Source organism: Scyliorhinus canicula, chromosome 14 (genome assembly GCF_902713615.1).
Source record: "Scyliorhinus canicula chromosome 14, sScyCan1.1, whole genome shotgun sequence".
In the NCBI taxonomy this organism is placed as follows: domain Eukaryota; kingdom Metazoa; phylum Chordata; class Chondrichthyes; order Carcharhiniformes; family Scyliorhinidae; genus Scyliorhinus; species Scyliorhinus canicula.
This window is the reverse complement of record NC_052159.1, coordinates 8,808,223-8,828,626: the sequence shown is the minus strand read 5'-3', so window position 1 is coordinate 8,828,626 and position 20,404 is coordinate 8,808,223. Positions and strand designations below refer to the sequence as shown.

General features: G+C 44.1%; 1 protein-coding gene across 3 annotated transcripts in view; it reads right to left on the bottom strand.

The window, feature by feature from the left end:
- The window catches only part of uvrag (UV radiation resistance associated gene), a 368,181-nt gene that overhangs the window by 285,386 nt on the left and 62,391 nt on the right, over positions 1-20,404 (bottom strand). For all 3 annotated transcript variants that reach the window (XM_038817639.1, XM_038817640.1, XM_038817641.1), the window contains exon 6: positions 19,590-19,675. In XM_038817639.1, coding sequence (XP_038673567.1) covers positions 19,590-19,675 — 86 coding nt within the window. The remainder of the gene's footprint in view (positions 1-19,589; positions 19,676-20,404) is intronic.

Genomic DNA, 20,404 nt, shown 5'->3' with positions numbered 1-20,404 from the left:
GCGCGGCTTAGCCTCATCCAATTCAAGGTGCTGCACCGGGCCCACATGTCCGGGTCTAGGATGAGTAGGTTCTTTGGGGGCGAAGACAGGTGTGTCAGGTGTTCGGGGAGTCCAGCGAACCATGCCCATATGTTCTGGGCATGCCCGGCACTGGAGAAGTTCTGGAAGGGGTGGCGAGGACGGTGTCAAGGGTGGTAGGATCCAGGGTCAAGCCAGGCTGGGGACTCGCGATTTTTGGGGTTGCGGTGGAGCCGGGAATGCAGGAGGCGAGGGAGGCCGGTGTTTTGGCCTTTGCGTCCCTAGTAGCCCGGCGGAGGATCTTGCTACAGTGGAAGGATGCGAGACCCCCAAGCGTGGAGACCTGGATCAATCACATGGCGGGTTTTATTAAGCTAGAGAAGGTCCAATTCGCCCTTAGAGGATCAGTACAAGGGTTCTTTAGGCGGTGGCAACCTTTCCTTGACTTTCTGGCTCAGCAATAGGGTACTGGGTCAGCAGCAGCAGCAACCCCGGGGGGGGGGGGGGGGGGGGGGGGGGGGCATTGACTATGTTTATTTAATTTTAATTTATTTTTAAGTTCTCTTGTTGTTTACTGGGTTTGGGGGGGTGGGGGGGGGGTGAGATACATGCGTTGATACGGTCTTGGGGGTGTTACAGTTACTGTGGTGTTTTATTGTTGCTTTTCATTGTTTGTTATATTTTCTATAAAAAATTTCAATAAAAATTATTTATTAAAAAAAAGAATAGCCCTCCACATTTAGTCACTAGAATGTATCTAGGTACTGCCAAATTAGCATTGCCAGGATTTCTAATGCAAAGAGTTGAAATTCTGGACTGGAGGATTAATGAGACTAACCCGCTCCCATGGCAAATAGGCCAGATGTTCACTCGGAAAGTAAACTTAGTCAATTCATCATAACAAAAGGTAATCGATAAGAAACGTTAATTCTACTTTCTTCACCACAGGGACAGATGGCAATTAGAATGTAGGAAGTGTACATCTGGAGCAGCACTTTACAAGCACACATTGATATGCACAAAGACAGAATGCTACATTTTCTATCAACAATCATTTTTGATAATGCGGTTATAAACTGCAACAAATGAGAACATTGCCACAACTGACTTAACATTTACTGATCTTGGACGTTTGGCACCAAACGTTTTGATTTACCCTCAATACCACAGGACTGTATAATGACAGCAAAAGTTACTTTGTACAAGGGCAGTGGTTCAGCTTCTGGGTTGAAACTATAATGGCAGACGATATGGTTCTCTGTTTAACAGTGCAACCAATCGTATTTGTACCTGGCAATCTTTGCAGTATCTAACCTAAAATGTACAACATAAATGCAATTAATACTATCACCTGACCCTGTGTGTTAATAAAAGACAAATGCCAAATGATGACATCCTGCAGGGTGCTGTCCACCGTGTTTTTTTTTGGCCACTATAGGTCTCTCCCCAGGCCTTAAACGTGCTAGCTGCCAAATTGGTTTCTTAATTCCCAGAGAAACCTATACGCTATGGGTAATTTTTATGATGAACAGCTTTAATTGCAGACTGACAGCCTCAAGTGATGAAGCTCAGCCTCAGAAAAACAACAGTGATAATTACAGAATGTGTTTTTAACATCTCATATCACAGAATCATAGTATCCTGTCAATCAGAGACAGAAACATTGGTTCGATTCTCACAACGTATGGAAAACAATGAATACTGGTCCATCTTTGAACAAGATGAATCTTGTTTGGGCAGCACGGTAGCACAGTGGTTAGCAATGTCGCTTCACAATGCCAGGGTCCCAGGTTGGGTCACTGTCTGTGCGGAGTCTGCACGTTCTCCCCGTGTCTGCACGTTCTCCGTGTCTGCATGGGTTTCCTCCGGGTGCTCCGGTTTCCTTCCACAATCCAAAGATGTGCAGGTTAGGTGGATTGGCCATAATAAATTGCCCTTGGTGTCCAAAAAGGTGAGTTGGGTTTAGTGGGTTACAGGGATGGGGTGGAGGCATGAGCTTAAGTAGGGTGCTCTTTCTAGAAGCCGGTGCAGACTCAATGGGCCAAATGGCCTCCTTCTGCACTGTAAATTCTATGATTCTATGAATATGCTGTGGCCTATTAATTTCCTCATTAAATGACACATGAAACAAGCATCAATTACATTTCTGATACACTATACAGGACAATAATCCAAATGAGAACATTCCTGCTCGACAAACTTCCTCTCAATCCCAGGTGTGCTCCGTGCATTACTTTGAACTGCATGAGGCTGAGCCATGCGCAGGAGGAGGTGGAGTTTGCCCTGCTCAGTGCTTCGCTCCAGAGTCCCCACCCCACTTCTATCCCCAGTTCGTCCTCCCACTTCCATCTGGTCTCGTCCAGTGGCGTTCAGGCTCTGTCCAGTAGCTGTCCATGCATTTTCCCCATAGAGTCCCCCTTCTTTACTATCCGTATTTATCAGGTGCTTTAATAGTGTAATCTCCGAGGCCCCGGGGTACCCTACTGCCTCTTTGCAGAGTAAGTGCTTTATTTGCAGGTGTCTCGTTTCCTGTTTTGTCAGCAGTCTCCATTCCTCCATCAGTTCGTCCAGTGTCGCCAGTCTGTGCCCTACGTAAAAGTCCTTGACTGTCAATGTGCCCCATCCCTTCTCCATTTCCTAAAGGTAATGTCTAGCATGGTTGCCGCAGATGGGTGTCATGGGTGACATCCTAGTTTGGTAATGCCAGGCTGCCTTTGATTTTCCTCCTTTGCAGTGTTGGTTTGGGAACTCTGATTCTTATCCCGCCACACAAATACCATAATTAAGCTGTCGACGCTTTGGAAGGCGGCTTTGGGGATGAAGATTGGTGTAGATCTGAACAGGAAGAGGAACCTCAGCAGCACGTTCAGTTTCATCATCTGCACTCTCCCCACCAGGGAGAGAGAGAGAGAGAGAGAGAGAGTGTGCCACACCTCTGTTGGTCCTTTTTAACTTCCACCACCAGGCTGGTCAGGTTCCACTTGTGGATCTGTGTCCAGTTTCTGGCTATTTGGATCCCCAGGTATCAGAATCTATTTTGGGCTGTTTTAAACAGGAGCCCCTCCAGCTCTGTCCCCCCCCCCCCATTTGGGTTCACTGGGAGTGCCTCACGTTTTCTCAGGTTGTTTGTGTAACCCAAGAAGGTTTCAAACTCCTTCAGGAGACGTACAGGTCATCTGCATAGAGTATGAGACTCCGTACTCTCTGGATGCCCTTCCAGATTTTTGTGCCCTGCAGGGCTATCGCCAGGGTTTAATTGCTAGCGTGAACAGGAGCGGGGACAAGAGCATCCTTGCCTTGTGCCTCTTTGCAGCTGGAAGTATTCAGAGCTGGTGGTGTTGGTTCGAGCGCTCGCTTTGGGAGAGTTCAATTATGAGTCTCATCAAGGCGGTGAATCCTGCTCCTAGTCCAAAACATTCCAGTACCTCAAGGAGGTGCCTCCATTCGACTCCGTTGAAGGCCTTTTCTGCATCCAGGGAGACAATCACCTTTAGTGTTCTCTCCCCGGCGCGGGGCGGGGGGGTCATTATTACATTCAGCAGCTGCCTGATGTTCGCAATGAGTTGCCTACCCTTGACAAAGCCCATTTTGTCCTCTGTGACCACCTCTGGTACGCAGCTTTCCAGCCTTTTGGCCAAGACTTTTGCAAGTATTTTCGAATCTACATTCAGCAGAGAAATGGGTCTATATAATCTGCATTCCATCAGGTCTTCATCTTTTTGGGTAGATTGTAGCCTGTGCTAATGTAGGAGGCAAAATGCCCCTTGCCAGCGAGTCTGCGAACATGTCCCTTAGGTGTGGGGCTAGGGCTGGTGGAAATTTTTGTCTTAACATTTTCTTAAGGGTTTTGATGTGAAATTTTACTTGACAGTGCACCAGTAATTATAATATTCCAAAATTCCCTGGAAAGGGGAAAGATTCCAGTGGATTGGAAGAAATGCTAATGAAATGTCCTTATTCTAAAAGGGAGGGAGGCAGAATGTAGGAAATTACAGACCAGTTAGTTCAACATCTGTTGTTGGGAAACTGTTAGAATCAGTTATGCTGCTGATGGTCAATCGCGCTTCATGGATGCCCAGTTTTGAGTTGCTTGATCTGTTTAAAGTCTGTCCCATTTAGCATGGTGGCAGTGCCACACATCACACTGGAGGGTATCCTCAATGTGAAGACGGGACTTTGTCTCCACGAGGACTGTGCTGTGGTCACTTCTACCAATACTGTCATGGACAGATGCATTTGCAGCAAGCAGGTTGGTGAGGATGATGTCAAGTATGTTTTTCCCCTCTTGTTGGTTCCTTCACCACTAGCTACAGTACCAGTCTAGCAGCTATGTCCTTTAGGACCCGGCCAACTTGGCCTGTAGTGGTACTTGCTAAGCCACTCGTGATGGACATTGAAGCCCCCCACCCAGAGAATATTCTGCGTTCTTGCCACCTTGTGCTTCCTCCAAGTGGTGTTCAACATGGAGGATTACTGATTCATCAGCTGATGGTGTCAGGTACAAGGTAATCAGCAGGATGTTTCCTTTCCTTTCCTTCTTAGCCTGAAGCCATGAGACTTCATGAGGTCCAGAGTTGATGTTGAGAACTCCCAGGGTGACTCCCAGGGCAAAGCCTTCCCAACTGTATACCACTGTGTCGCCACCTCTGCTGGGTTTGAGGAAATAAGAAATTTACAAATGCAAGTAGATAGGTTAGGTGAGTGGGCCAAAATTTGCCAGATGGAGTTTATTGTGGGTAAGTGCAAGGTTAGCCACTTTGGTCGTAAAAATGTACGGCAATTTATTATTTAAATTGAGGGAAACGTCAGAGTGCTTTGGTGCAGAGCGATCTGGGTGTCCTTTTGTATGAGTCACACAAAACTAGTATGCAGGTATAGCAGGTAATAATGCAGGCAAATGGAATTTTGGCCTTGAGAGCTAAAGGAATAGAGTATAAAAGTAAGAAAGTGTTGCTGCAACTATTCAGGATATGGGGTGGCATAGTGGTATTGTCACAGGGCTTGCAATATTGTCACTGGGCTAGTAATCCAGAGACGCAGAGTAATGCTCTGGGGACCCAGGTTCAAATCTTTGTTACAAGTAGGCTTACATTAACACTGTAATGAAATTACTGTGAAAATCCCTAGTCGCCACATCCGGCACCTGTTCGGGTACACGGAGGAGAATGTCCAATTCACCTAACAAGCACGTCTTTCAGCACTTGTGGGAGGAAACCCGTATTGTGATGCAGAGCGATGCCAGCAGCACGGGTTCCAAATTCTGCACCGGCTGAGGTTATTCATGAAAGTCCTTCCTTCTCAGCCTGGCCCCTCGTCTGAGGTGTGATGATCCTCAGGTTAAATCAGCACCAGTCAGCTCTCTCCCTCAAAAGGGGAAAGCAGCCTATGGTCACTGGGACTATGGTGACTTTACTTAGTATTTGAGGGATGTAGTTGCATTAGAGACAGTTCCAGAGGAGATTAATTTGATTGATTCCAGAGAGTTTCTCTCATGAAGAGATGGAGCAGTTTAGGCTTATACTCTAGGGTATAGAAGAATGAGAGGAGACCTAATTGAGGTATACAGGATGCTAAACGGTATGGTAAAAGTAGGCATAGAACGGATGCTTCACCTTGGGGCAATCTAGAATGAAGGGTCATAGTTTTAGGGCAAGGGGTAGCAAAATTAAAACAGAGATGAGTAGAAATTAGCTCTCTCAAGGGATCATGAATCTGTGGAATTCACTACCCCAGAGTGCAGTGGCTGCTGTGGCACAGAGTACATTTGAGATAGACAAATTTTTTATTAGTAATGGGTTGAGGGGTTATGAAGAATGGGCAGGAAAGTGGAATTGAGGCCGAGGGGAGATCAGCCATGTTTCTGCACCAGAAAGGAATGCATAACTGTTGCAATGCATGCATTCATTCCTTAAATATTAGCCATTGCCTGTCCACCGCCATGTCTGTTAACACAGTTCCCCAAACTATCATGGACAACTCAGCCCTCGTATCTCCACAGTTTCCGTTGTTTAGATTTTGGACCCTGGTTTCGGATTGGGCAACTTTACTTTCCACCCTAATGAAGAATTCCATCATGCTATGGTTGGCAAGTAGACTCTGATTGGTAAAGGTGTTGCCATGGAGAATGCACCAGGTGACTGAAATTTAACTGCAAAGCATTGCTTGATATTTAAACCAGACAGATTGACCCCGATTGGTCGAAGTATTGCAGTGAGGAAGTAGTCAGCAAATGGCCATCACAGCTTTGCTTAGCTGAAACAGGAGAGATGAGGGAATGTGATAAGTTTTGACTTGTCTTTGACAGCAACAACTTCTTTATTCCAAAACAGACGCCTTGAATCTCAATCTTCATCTACCTTAAGAATGTTTTTGGTCCCTAACCAGGTCTTCTCCCACCTCCTGGGGTCTGACCAAGGATTGGAACATTTCTGGTATGACTAGACACACTGAACCCCCAACACAATTTACTCATGTTATGGAAAATAAATTTTTTCTTGATTCCTTCTCGCGAACTAATGAAAAATCAAGTAGCAATTTTCTTTTTAAAATAACTATTTTGCTCATGCTGACCCAAACTGTATGCTCAAGCATTAAATACTTCTTAGTCAGGTATACTGTATTCCAATATAATGGTCTAAATAACTAGAGAAAAGGTACGGTGCAGAAAGAGGCCATTCAGCCCGTCGTGTCTGTGCCAGTCGAAGTGAAAAAATAAAGTAGTCGCTCATTTTAATTCCACTTTTAGCGCCTGTCCATACATAGCCTTGCAGATCCAGGTACCATTTTTTTTAAAAAATTTAGATTACCCAATTTTTTTCTATTAAGGGGCAATTTAGCGTGGCCAATCCACCTACTCTGCACATTTTTGGGTTGTGGGGGCAAAACCCACGCAGACACGAGGAGAATGTGCAAACTCCACACGGACAGTGACCCAGAGCCGGGATCGAACCTGGGACCTCAGCGCCGTGAGGCGGTTGTGCTAACCACTAGGCCACCGTGCTGCCCTCAGGTACCATTTAATTGAGTTGAGCATTTCAGCCTCAATCACCAACCTAGGCAGCGAATTTCTGACACTCCTGGATGAAAAAGCTTTTCTGCACATCCCTCTTAATCCTTCTACCATTCACCTTAATTCTATGTCTGTTGGTGATTGACCTCAGCTCAGGGGAACAAGTCTTTCCTGCCTACTCTTTCAAAGCCCTTCAATTTTTTTACACCACAACTAGGTCACCCCTTAGCCTCCTCTGTTCTATGGAAAACAACCCTAGCCTATCCAATCTCTCCTCCTAGCTGCTATTTTCAAGCTTTGGCAACATTCCTGTAAACGTCCTCTGCACTCCCTCCAGAGCAATTATGTCCTACCTGTAATGTGACCAAAACTGTACAGAAAACTTTGGCTGTGGATTAACCAGCATTTTATCGAGTTCCATTATTACATCCCTGCTTTTGTATGAAACACCTCACCCAAAAAAGGAACACATTCCATATACTTTCCTGACCAGATTGTCCAACTGTCCTTCCACCTTCAAGGGATGTGGACCCTAATAGAGCTCTACAAGTTTCAACGTTAAATGGTGAAACTTTATTACAACTAATCAATGAGATGGCAACACAAGGGTAAAAAATTAAGGTAATCGCAAGTTAAGGGGGGGGGGGGGGGGTGGGTTAGAATTTATACTAACAAGAATTGGTTAGAATATGGAATTCTCTGTCTCTGGGGCTGGTTTAGCACACTGGGCTAATTCGCTGGCTTTTAAGGCAGGCCAGCAGCACGGTTCAATTCCCGTACCAGCCTCCCCAAACAGGCGCCGGAATGTGGCGACTAGGGGCTTTTCACAGTAACTTCATTTGAAGCCTACTTGTGACATTAAGCGATTTTCATTTTTTCTTTACAGGGGCTGGTTTAGCTCACTGAGCTAAATCGCTGGTTTTTAAAGCAGACCAAGCAGGCCAGCAGCACGGTTCAATTCCCGTATCAGCCTCCCCGAACAGGCGCCGGAATGTGGCGACTAGGGGCTTTTCACAGTAACTTCATTGAAGCCTACTCGTGGCAGTAAGCGATTTTCATTTTTTTCATTTCACAAGTCTTTGCTGTAGCAGAACCCTTTATCCCTTTTAAAGTGAAAATAGTTACCTAAGACAGAGGAATATTAAAGTATATGGGACACGAGTCAGAAGTGGATTCGAACATGTGGAGACCTCCACCATGGATCTGATGGACTAACGACGATTATTTTTCAGCTGAAGCAATCTATAAGACTCGCTGGGGCGCATATTCAGTTCTGTTGAAACGTTACAACATCTTGCATTATATAACAACTTTAATGCAAGTAGACATCCCAAGATGCACCAGGAATAAAAAAGGTTGCTGGCATTAATGAAAAGTTCCCGACTACTAACTGGTGCCAGTGCAAAATTAATCAGTGAATGTATAAGCTCACCTGGCACAGTTTAATTCTAATGGTTTATTGTATTTAAATAGCACAGAAAATATCATATAATATTTTCTACACACCCAAAGCAAACTTGGCAATTTGAACAAATTCATGCCTCATACTTTATCTAATGAGCTGACTAATGCACATACTTAACACTTAAACCATTGACAGGTGTCGCAGTGGATATTCTGACTCAACAAAGGATCATTTAGTTTTAACACAGGTCACGTGGAGCATTGGTGCACGAAAGTCCACATATATGACCACAGCTTAGTTTCCATACTGCAGACACTATTCACAGCATAAAGTTCCAATTTGCTCATGGAGGATGTGCAAGAACTTAATTACTGCATATATATTATACACAATACATCACTACCTTTGGGCAAATTTAAATCAGTAATTTAATCTTGGGTTTCATATGAAGAATATGGTGTTGAGCGAATCCCTGAATTAGATTACCACCTTGCCACACAGAGCTGCACAGCAGCCTCCACACTGAAGGAATCTTATCACACTTGTCAGTGAACTAAGAATTTCATTGCAATGTTGCTCTAAACCTGTACAGTAATTTAAAAAATTTAGCTTGGCCTGAAATTCAAATCGCATCTGGGTTAAATAGCCCTTTTCAATAGTTCTGCAGATTAATAAATGATCTTTAATGGAAACAGAGCATGGGGAGTGGGGCAGAACCAGAACCTTCCTGGCAGGACCAGAAAAAAGGCAGACAGACATACAGAAAAAGTTTTTAAAATTAGAGAGAGACAAATATAAAAAGAGACAGAGTTCTGCAGGTTTGAGGTCCCAGGAATTTGAGTCAGAGCCAGTATGCAAATAGTGGGAAAACCGCATCCAACTCCATAAGCAGTTTCATACAGTCTCCACCAGATGATGTAATCGCTAATACTCCAGGAAACAAAATGAATAACGTTCATGTACAAGAAGAACTGGTTAGATTTATGCTATTATTGTTTTTCAAGCAGAGAACAAAGACATCCCCTGTTTATGAAGTGCTGCATAAATCTCTTGGGATTAGTGTTCAAGCCCACCATGTTGCAAAGGGTTTAAAACAAGGACTGTTTTCAGAGCACCTGCCTGTTTCTGTTCAGAAACATACTTAGAGATTAATGATTGTGGCTAAACTGGAAAAATCAAAGAATTCGGAATGAGAGAAAAATATAGCTTTGGGCAAACAATACAAGCTGCACCTATTAAAACCTACACACACACAAACAAGTGTCTTCGATTTTCACAGTAACTTCATGGCAGTGTTAATGTAAGCCTACTTGTGGACGTCGCTGGTCAGGCTCGCATTCAATGCCCATCAGAAGGTGGTGGTGAGCTGCCTTCTTGAACCGCTGCAGTCCCAGAGGTGTAGGTACATCCACAGTGCTCTGAGAGAGGGGGTTCCAGGATTTTGACCCAGCAACAGTGAAGGAGCAGCAATATATTTCCAAGTTGGGGTGGTGAATGACTTGGAGGGGAACTCCAGGTGGTTGGGTTCCCAGGTATCTGCTGCTTTTGTCCTTCAAGATGGTTGTGTTGTGGGTTTGAAAGATGCTGTCCAAGGATCCTTGGTGAATTCCTGCAGAGCATCTGGAAATGGTACACACAGCTGCCACTGGTGGAGGGACTGAATGTTTGTGGAAGGGGTAGCAATCAAGCGGGCAGCTTTGTCCTGTATGGTGTCGAGCTTCGAGTGTTGTTGGAGCTGCATTCATCCAGGCAAGACTTGTGCCTTGTACGTGGTCGAAAGGTTTTGGGTGGGGTCAGGAGGCTCGTTACTCGCCGTAGAATTCCTAGCCTTTCACCTGCTTTAGTAGCCACAGTATTAATATGGCTAGACCAGTTCAGTTTATCAATGGTGATACCCCATTATTCGTGCATGGGATTGCTCATCCCTAATTGCCTGCGAGAGCAGTCAAGAGGCAACCACATTACCCTGGGTCTGAAGAAACATGTAGACCCGACTAGATAAGTAGGGTAGATTTCCTTTCCTAAAGAGCAGACCAGATTGTTTTTACGACAATTGATGAGTTTTGTGGTCACCACTACTGAGACTAGCTTTCAATTCCAAATTGTATTTTATAAATTCAATTTAAATGTTTGAATGACATCACAACTTGTCTGAATAACAGTTTGATTAGTACTAAGAGCTCCAGTGACACAGCCCTGGACCAACAAGTGTACTATCACAGCTATTAATTCAGTCTTCTGGCACTCTATAACATCTCCAAATCGATCTTCAAGCAAGCTATAAATGAAATGAAAATGAAAAGAAAATCGCTTATTGTTACCAGTAGGCTTCAAATGAAGTTACTGTGAAAATCCCCTAGTCGCCACATTCCGGCACCTGTTCGGGGAGCCTTGAACTGGAATTGAACCCGCGCTGCTGGCCTGCCTTGGTCTGCTTTAAAAGCCAGCGATTTAGCCCGGTGCTAAAACAGCCCAAACCAAATATCAAGAGTTATGGGGATACAGTGGGAAAGTGGAGTTAAGGATCATATCTGATCAATCATGATCCCATTGAATGGCAGAGCAGACTCGATGGGCCCAATGACTGACTTCTGCTCCTATGTCTTTATGTTCTTAAATTCCACCAGCTGCCATGGCAGGATTTGAACCCGGTACACTCGGAAGCTCTGGATTATCAGTTCAGTGAGGTTACCACTATACCACCATCGCTATTAGATTATGTGGTGACTGGAGGGAAAGAGGAAGTGTTTGTGTTGAAGAATTTCTCGCAACGCTCAAATAATCGTCACCAACTAACGGCTTATCCAAGGACATTTCAAAACCTCAGTTATGTGGAGTGTTGAAAAGGTGGAATTGCTCACCTTAGTGCAAAGGAGATTTAACAGAGGTGTTCAAAATTATGAGGCGTTTCCTTAATTAAATAAGGTGAAACTGTTTCCACTGCCACAAATGGCAGCAACCATCGGACAAAACAAAACTGAAGATAATTGGCAATGGAACCAGAAGGGAGATGAGCAGTAATGTTTTGTTACAGTGAGTTACAATCTGGAATGCAATGCTTTAAACAGAAGAGTGGAAGCATAGTAACTTTCAAAAGGAATTAATACTCCCTTGTTCGGTGAATTGGGCATTCTGAATTCTCCGTGTACCTGAACAGGCGCCGGAGTGTGACGACTACGGGATTTTTACAGTAACTTCATTGCAGTGTTAATGTAAGCCTACTTGTGACAATAATAAAGATTATTATTACAAATACTTTGAAAGGAAAAATTTGCAAGGCTATGGATAAAGGTGGTTTGGGAACCAATTGGATAGTTCTTTCAAAGAGGTATTCTTTTCTGCTATGACTCCCTGCTTATTGCTTGCACGCACAGTTCTTACTTTCATTTAAGACGGTTCACTTTTTTTGGAGAAAGGGGAAAAGGAGCCAGGGAAACAATGGAAGTCATAAATTTGACTCTACTGCCATCCAGTGTTGGATAAAGTTATAAACACATTTGATTTAGAATTTGGTGATCTCCGAAAAACAAATAATAATAATCTTTATTGCTGTCACAAGTAGGCTTACATTAACATAAGAACATAACACTTTGGAGCAGGAATAGGACCATCTGGCCCTTCGAGCCTGCTCCGCCATTCAATGAGATCATTGCTCGTCTTTTGTGGACTCAGCTCCACTTTCCCGCCCGAACACCATAACCCTCAATTCCTTTACTCTTCAAAATACTACCTACCTTTACCTTGAAAACATGAATGAAGGAGCCTCAACTGCTTCATTGGGCAGGAAATTCCATAGATTCACAACCCGTTGGGTGAAGAAGTTCCTAAAAGCCACATTCCGGTACCTGTTCAGGTACACTGAGGGAGAATTCAGAATGTCCCAATTCACCTAACAGCATGTCTTTCGGGACTGTGGGAGGAAACCAGGGCACCCGGAAGAAACCCACACAGACACGGGGAGAACGTGCAGATTCCGCACAGACAGTGACCCAAGCCAGGAATCGAACCTGGGACCCTGGTGCTGTGAAGCAACAGTGATAACCACCGTGCTACCATGCCGTCCATAACTTTCACAACGCTGCTTGATTTAGTGGAAGGAAAACACATATGAAATTTGTGGCTGAACCATTCCAATCTGCTATGTGTAGCCACTAGGATCAGTAGGCTGCTGTCATCTGTAAAAATGTATCCTGGAAAGAATCAATCTTTCAAGAGGAGAAATCAGGAAAATCAAGAAAAAGCACAAGCTGTGTCGGAACGAAGAATGTCACCAGATTCAGATCAGGCAAGAGTTAGACCATTCGGCATTTCTAGGCTTAAAGTCCAGTAATAGGACAAGGAAACATAGAAGAATTGAGAATACTGGTTAGATGCCGACACCCAAGGTCTGGTCATTTTCCTTTAAAAAAGCTGTGCACACAACTACATTAATGTATTACTTTAGCATCACCAAATGTCTGCAATGATTTAAACCTAAAATTCCAAGCAACATCCGATATTCAGATTGAATCCGTTACCATGGTCCTTTGTTGCTTGTTCCAAAACTAATGATCCAGAGAATGAGAGCTCAAACCTCACCGTCACAACCCTATTGTCACATTTGAGAATTTATATTCAGTTTTAAAAACCTGGAAATAAAATACAGGTATCAATAGAAGTGGCCATTGTCATAAAAACCGAACTAGTTCCCTAATGTCCTTGAGTGAACGGACCTTCATGTTCCCATTCCTCCACCATTGCCTCTGGAGTCCCCCAAAAAATTGAATCTTAACACCATCATTTTTGTCATCAACACAATGCCTCTTAGAGACATCATCTGGAATACATTAGGTTAGCCATGTCCTCCGAGGATACCAGTTCTCTCTCACGGCCATCTCTCTCAAACCCTCCTACTGCTTATTGTGCTGCTTATCCAACACATAGCACTACAAGAGGCAGCAACTTTCTCCAATTTATACCGGAAGACGCAAGCATCATCTTTGTTTCCAGCCACAAACTCTAGGCACCAATTCCATTCCACTTCATTATTCACTGTCCAAGGCATAACCAGACCTTTACCAACTTTAAGTCTTACAACACCAGGTTAAAGTCCAACAGGTTTGTTTCAAACACTAGCTTTCGGAGCACTGCTCCTTCCTCAGGTGATTTACCAGAGGAAGGAGCAGTGCTCCGAAAGCTAGTGTTTGAAACAAACCTGTTGGACTTTAACCTGGTGTTGTAAGACTTCTTACGGAGCTCACCCCAGTCCAACGCCAGCATCTCACATCATGTTCACCAACTTTGACATTCGACTCGCCCAGATGAGCTCTGGACACAACCTATTTGGGTTGTCTGCAAATTTGGCTATAGAACCTTCTATCCCTGCATTCAAATAATTTATATAGATTGTAAATAGCTGGGGCCTAATGACCAAACCCTGCGGTACCCCACTAGTTACATCTTGCTATCTAGAAAAAGATCCATTTATCGTGATTCTGACTTCTGTCTGTCAGCCAGCCTTGTATCTAAAATAATAAATTACCTCTAATCCTATGTGATCTAACTTTGTGAATTAATCTTCTGTGCGGCACCTTATCAAATGCCTTCCAGTAGTCCAGATATACTCTATCTACAGGATTCTCATTATCCACTTTTCCTGTTAGATCTTCGAAGAACTCGATCAAATTAGTCAAACATGATTTGCCCTTCATAAAGCCATGCTGACTGATTGGTAGCGTTTTGACTTTCCAAATGTCCTGATATTACCTCCTTTATAATTGATTCTATCAATTTCCCAACAACAGATGTTAAACTAACTGGTTTGTAATTTCAAAGAACAAAGAAAAGTTCAGCACTGGAACAGGCCCTTCAGCCCTCCAAGCCCGTGCCGACCATGTTGCCCGACTAAACTACAATCTTCTACACTTCCTGGGTCCGTATCCCTCTATTGCCATCCTATTTATATATTTGTCAAGATGCCCCTTAAATGTCACTATCGTCCCTGCTTCCACCACCTCCTCCGGCAGCAAGTTCCAGGCATCCACTACCCTCTGTGTAAAAACACTTTCCAGGAATGCCTCCTCTAAACCTTGTCCCTCGCACCTTAAACCGATGCCCGCTAGTAATTGACCTCTCTATTCTGGGAAAAAGCCTCTGACTATCCACTCTGTCTACGCCCCTCATAATTTTGTAGACCTCTATCAGGTCGTCCCTCAACCTCCTTTGTTCCAGTGAGAACAAACTGAGTTTATTCAACCTCTCCTCATAGCTAATGCCCTCCATACCAGGCAACTTCCTGGTAAATCTCTTCAGCCCCCTCTCTAAAGCCTCCACATCCTTCTGGTAGCGTGCCGACCAGAATTGAACACAATACTCCAAATGTGGCCTAACTAAGGTTCTATACAGCTGCAATATGACTTGCCAATTCTTATACTCAATGCCCCGGCCAATGAAGGCAAGCATGCCGTATGCCTTCTTGACTATCTTCTCCACCTGTCTTGCCCCTTTCAGTGACCTGTGGGACCTGTACACCTAGATCACTCTGACTTTCAATACTCTTGAGGGTTCTACCATTCACTGTATATTCCCTACCTGCATTAGACCTTCCAAAATGCATCACCTCACATTTGTCTGGATTAAACTCCATCTGCCAACTCTCCGCCCAAGTCTCCAAACAATCTAAATCCTGCTGTATCCTCTTACAGTCGTCATCGCTATCCGCAATTCCACCAACCTGTGTCGTCTGCAAACTTACTAATCAGACCAGTTACATTTTCCTCCAAATCATTTATATATAATACGAACAGCAACGTTCCCAGCACTGATCCCTGCGGAACACCACTAGTCACAGCACTCCAATTAGAAAAGCACCCTTCCATTGCTACTCTCTGCCTTCTATGACCTAGCCAGTTCTGTATCCACCTTGCCAGCTCACCCCTGATCCCGTGTGACTTCACCTTTTGTACCAGTCTACCATGAGGGACCTTGTCGAAGGCCTTACTGAAGTCCATGTAGACAACATCCACTGCCCTACCTGCATCAATCATCTTTGTGACCTCTTTGAAAAATCAAGTTAGTGAGACATGACCTCCCCTTCATAAAACCATGGTGCCTCTCACTAATATGTCCATTTGCTTCCAAATGGGAGTAGATCCTGTCTCGAAGAATTCTCTCCAGTAATTTCTCAACCACTGACGTACGGCTCACCAGCCTGTAGTTCCCTGGATTATCCTTGCTACCCTTCTTAAACAAAGGAACAACATTGGTGTTCTCCAGTCCTCCAGGACATCACCTGAAGACAGTGATGATCCAAAGATTTTTGTCAAGGTCTCAGCAATTTCCTCTCTAGCCTCCTTCAGTATTCTGGGGTAGATCCCATCAGGCCCCGGGGACTTATCAACCTTAATATTTTTGAAGACGCCCAACACCTCGTCTTTTTGGATCTCAATGTGACCCAGGCTATCTACACACCCTTCTCCAGACTCAACATCCACCAATTCCTTCTCTTTGGTGAATACTGATGCAAAGTATTCATTTAGTACCTCGCCCATTTCCTCTGGCTCCACACAGATTCCTTTGCCTATCCTTCAGTGGGCCAACCCTTTCCCTGGCTACCCTCTTACTTTTTATATACGTGTAAAAAGCCTTGGGATTTTCCTTAACCCTATTTGCCAATGACTTTTTGTGACCCCTTCTAGCCCTCCTGACTCCTTACTTAAGTTCCTTCCTACTTTCCTTATATTCCACACAGGCTATGTCTGTTCCCAGCCTTCTAGCCCTGACAAATGCCTCCTTTTTCTTTTTGACGAGGCCTACAATGTCTCTCATTATCCAAGGTTCCCGAAACTTGCCATATTTATCCTTCTTCCACACAGGAACATGCCAGTCCTGAATTCCTTTCAGCTGACATTTGAAAGCCTCCCACATGTCAGATGTTGATTTACCCTGAAACATCCACCTCCAATCTAGGTTCTTCAGTTCCCACCTAATATTCTTATAATTAGCCTTCCCCCAATTTAGCACATTCACCCTTGGACCACTCTTATCCTTGTCCACCAGCACTTTAAAACTTACTGAATTGTGGTCACTGTTCCCGAAATGCTCCCCTACTGAAACTTCTACCACCTGGCCGGGCCATTCCCCAATACCAGGTCCAGTATAGGCCCTTCCCTAGTTGGACTGTCTACATATTGTTTTAAGAAGCCCTCCTGGATGCTCCTTACAAACTGTGCCCCGCCTAAGCCACTAGCACTAAGTTAGTCCCAGTCAATATTGGGGAAGTTGAAGTCTCCCATTTGCAATATGATATACCTTAGTTTTGTCTTTCTATTGTCTGACTCCTTTCGCCATAGATGTTTTTTTTACCTTTCTTACCATCTATCTTCCTCACTGGGATATTTTAGCTGCGAGGAATTAAGTATCTCCTTAAACAACTGTTGCTGCTCATCAGCTGCCCTACCTTTTAGCGTTCCTGCCCACTCTACTCAGGCCAAATCTGTCCTCATGCCCATGTAATTCCCTTTCTTTAATTCCAAAACACAAGGACTTTCTTGCCTCCAAACTGAATTTTGAATTCTACCATGCTATGGTCACTACTGCCTTGAATATCCTTAACTATGAGGTCATTAATGAATCCCTCCTCATTACACAATATCAAATCCAGAAGGCCTGCTTGGTTTCCCAACATACTGCTTCAGGAAACAATCTCTAATACACTCAATGAACTCTGCCTCCAGGCTACCCTTGTCAATTTAATTCCTCCAGTCTACATGCATATTTATAACCCATGATTATTGCCGTCCCTTTCTTACAAGCCCCCAGTATTTCCTGGTTTATACTGTGCCCCATTGCAGAAATACTGTTTGGTGACCTGTAGATCAAGGATTTTTTCCCTTTGCTATTTCATATTTCTTACCCAGACTGATTCCACATCTTGATCGCCAGTGCTCATGTCATTTCTCATTCCAGCACTGATCCCTTTCCTCACCAGCAGGGCGACGCCACCTCCTTTCCTTTTAGTCCATCTTTCCAAAATACTGCCTACCCATGGATATTCAACTCCCAGATCTGGTCTCCCTGTAACCACATTTCAGTGATCACCACCAATTCACACTCTCTCGTTTCTATTTGCGCCGTTAACTCATTAAGTTTGTTCCAGATGCTTCGTGCATTTAGATACAAAGCTTTAAATTTGTTAAATTTCCCTACTCTTCTATGATTCCTTTGTGCATAAAAACATTCACCCGTTATGTCCCTCAGCTTTATTTTCTGGTAACCATCCGCCACATCACTAACCTGCACTCTTACCTCCTCCTCTTTCAAGTTGCATTTTCCAATTTCCCCTTCAACTGAACACCCTCCCCCCTCCCATTAGTTTAAAGTCCTATCTACAGCCCTAGTTACGCGATCCACTAGGACTCGGCTCCCAGCATGATTCAGATGAAGACCTTCCCATTGAACAGCTCCCTCCTTTCCCAGTACTGATGCCAATGTCCCATGAATTCAAACCCATTTCTCCCACACCAATCTTTGAGCTACATATTTACCTCCTTAATCTTACTGACCCTGTGCCAGTTAGCTTGTGGCTCAGGTAGTAATCCAGAGATTAATACCTTTTTGGTTCTGATTTTTAATTTAGCTCCTGACTGTTCATACTCGCTCAGCAGACCCGCTGTTCTTATTCTACCTACGTCGTTGGACCTACGTGGAGCACGACAACTGGATCTTTCCCCCCTCACTCCAAGTTCCTCTGTAGCCCAGATGAGATATCCTGAACCCGAGCACCAGGTAGGCAACACAACCTTCGGGATTCTCAATCCTGGTCACAGAGAACAGTGCCAATGCCCCTATCTGTTGAATCCCCAATTATGACTACATTTCTTTCCCCCCCACAATTGAACAGCTCCCTGTACCATGGACAGTTTGCCCATCCTTCCTGCAGTCCCCAATCTCATCCACACAGGGAGCATGAATCTCAAACCTGTTGGACAGGGTCAAGGACCGAGGCTCCTGCAACCCTATCTCCTGGATCCTTCTACCTGCCACGTGGCAGCTATACCCTCCTGTCCCTGACTACTGGCGAATTTAAGTTAGTCTGTCTGAGGGGTGTGACTGCCTCCCGGAACACAGTGTCCAGGTACTTATCCCCCTCCCGACTGTGTCGCAGTGTCCGAAGCTCAGAATCCAGCTCATCAATGAACCGGAGTTTCTCAAGCAACCAGCACTTACTACAGATGTGGCGACTAGGAATCACAATGAGGTCCACCAGCTCCCACATCATGCAGGAACCCATCACTTGACCCTCTACCTCTAATTTATTTAATTAGTTTTTAATTAGCTTTTAATTCATTTATTTTCTATAACCCCCTTTTCTTTCCTTATTACCTCAGTCTGAAAACTCTCCACCAATCACTCATCACCCTGACTAGATCTACATTGCTGTTCCTTCACTATCACTGGGGCAAAATCCTGGAACATCCTCCCCAACAGCATCACTGTCTGCAGCAGCTCATTAGAACTTTCTCATGGGGCAACTGGGGATGGGCAACAAATGCTGACCTTGCCATTGATGCCCACATCTCATGGACGAAAAGAACATTACATCCAATGGACCGGAGGGTTAACTAGGGGAATGTAAATAAATAAATAAATCAGCATTGTATCCAATTCCCAACCTAATGAAAACTGCCCTGTCACCAGGTTATTCCACTGTGACGGCGGCAGCAAGAAACCACAGAGAAGCTTGATTCTGGATTCAACCAATACAAGTCAGTGTGCAGAGAACAGTAGTGGGAAACCTTCAATGCCCCGTCCCCACAGCCCCACCTCCCTGGGCCAGGATGCTGGGTTAAAATGTAACATCCCAGCTGCGATCCACCAATGTGCCACAGTCTAACTTGGGACTCCAATCTAAAAAATTTCTGATCTAAAAATAATGCAGTCTCAATTATTTACTGGCTGTACAACTGGACAAGTCCTTCAAAAATGGTCTTTATAAAAAAAAACTGAAATTTCCCTCCCATGCAGGAATATGTTATGTACTAATATCTCAAGTTATCAGAACGACTTTAAATACACTTAAAACAAAAGAAACTTTAAATCAGTATGATAGAAAGGCTGACATATCCCTCCTAGTCGAGTTTGGGTTGGAAAGAGTTTAATAGGTTGATCTATATTTACCTGAGCAAGGAGAAGACACTGTACGAGTTCCTCACAGAGCTCTGTTCCACCTGGAGAAGGCTGTTCCTCTTCTTTTCAATGAGGTCCTAAGTGAAAAGAACAGATCTTTTCACCGGTCAGGGTTCAAATTAATTTGAAAGCAAAGGGATTTGGGGGTTTTGCCTTTAACGTGGGGTAGGATTATTCTGTTACAAGTCTGTAGAAAACTGCAACAGCACCCCCACATGGTTTAGAACACAAACCACACCTAGACACTCCTGAAACCTAACTGTGTAGCTACAACTAAAAGCTACAAACCTCGTGTCTGCATTCCCTTCTCGGGCATGTAATTTGAGGTGGATTCAAACAAAGGAGAAACATTGAGAAACAATGCCTATAACCTTGCAGCAAATCTATAGCTAAAGCTCGTAAATATTCTGTGATAAAAGCCGCTTAAAATTTTTACTCAAGTTTTAGATTGATATGAAAGCCAGAATAACTAGTCAAATGAGCTAGTCGCTCCTAGTATCGAGAACTTTCTCTTGCTTGAACAAAGGGATGAACCAGAAACTAGATAGTTTATCTTCTTTTCCGTCTGCTGAGAATTAAACAACAACAGATCAGAGTGTACTTGATGAGCTAGGGGAAGAATGAGTGGTCTCAACTCCTGGTTCCACACCCAGACCCTTGTCTAATTACACCAAAACGACCTCTCCATCCAGGTTATTCTCTGTTCCAATGCAAAGGCTAAATGCACTAACAGGCTCAAAAACAGTTTCTCTCCCGCTGTTACCAGACTCCTCAATGACCCTCAAATGGACTGAACTGATCTCTTG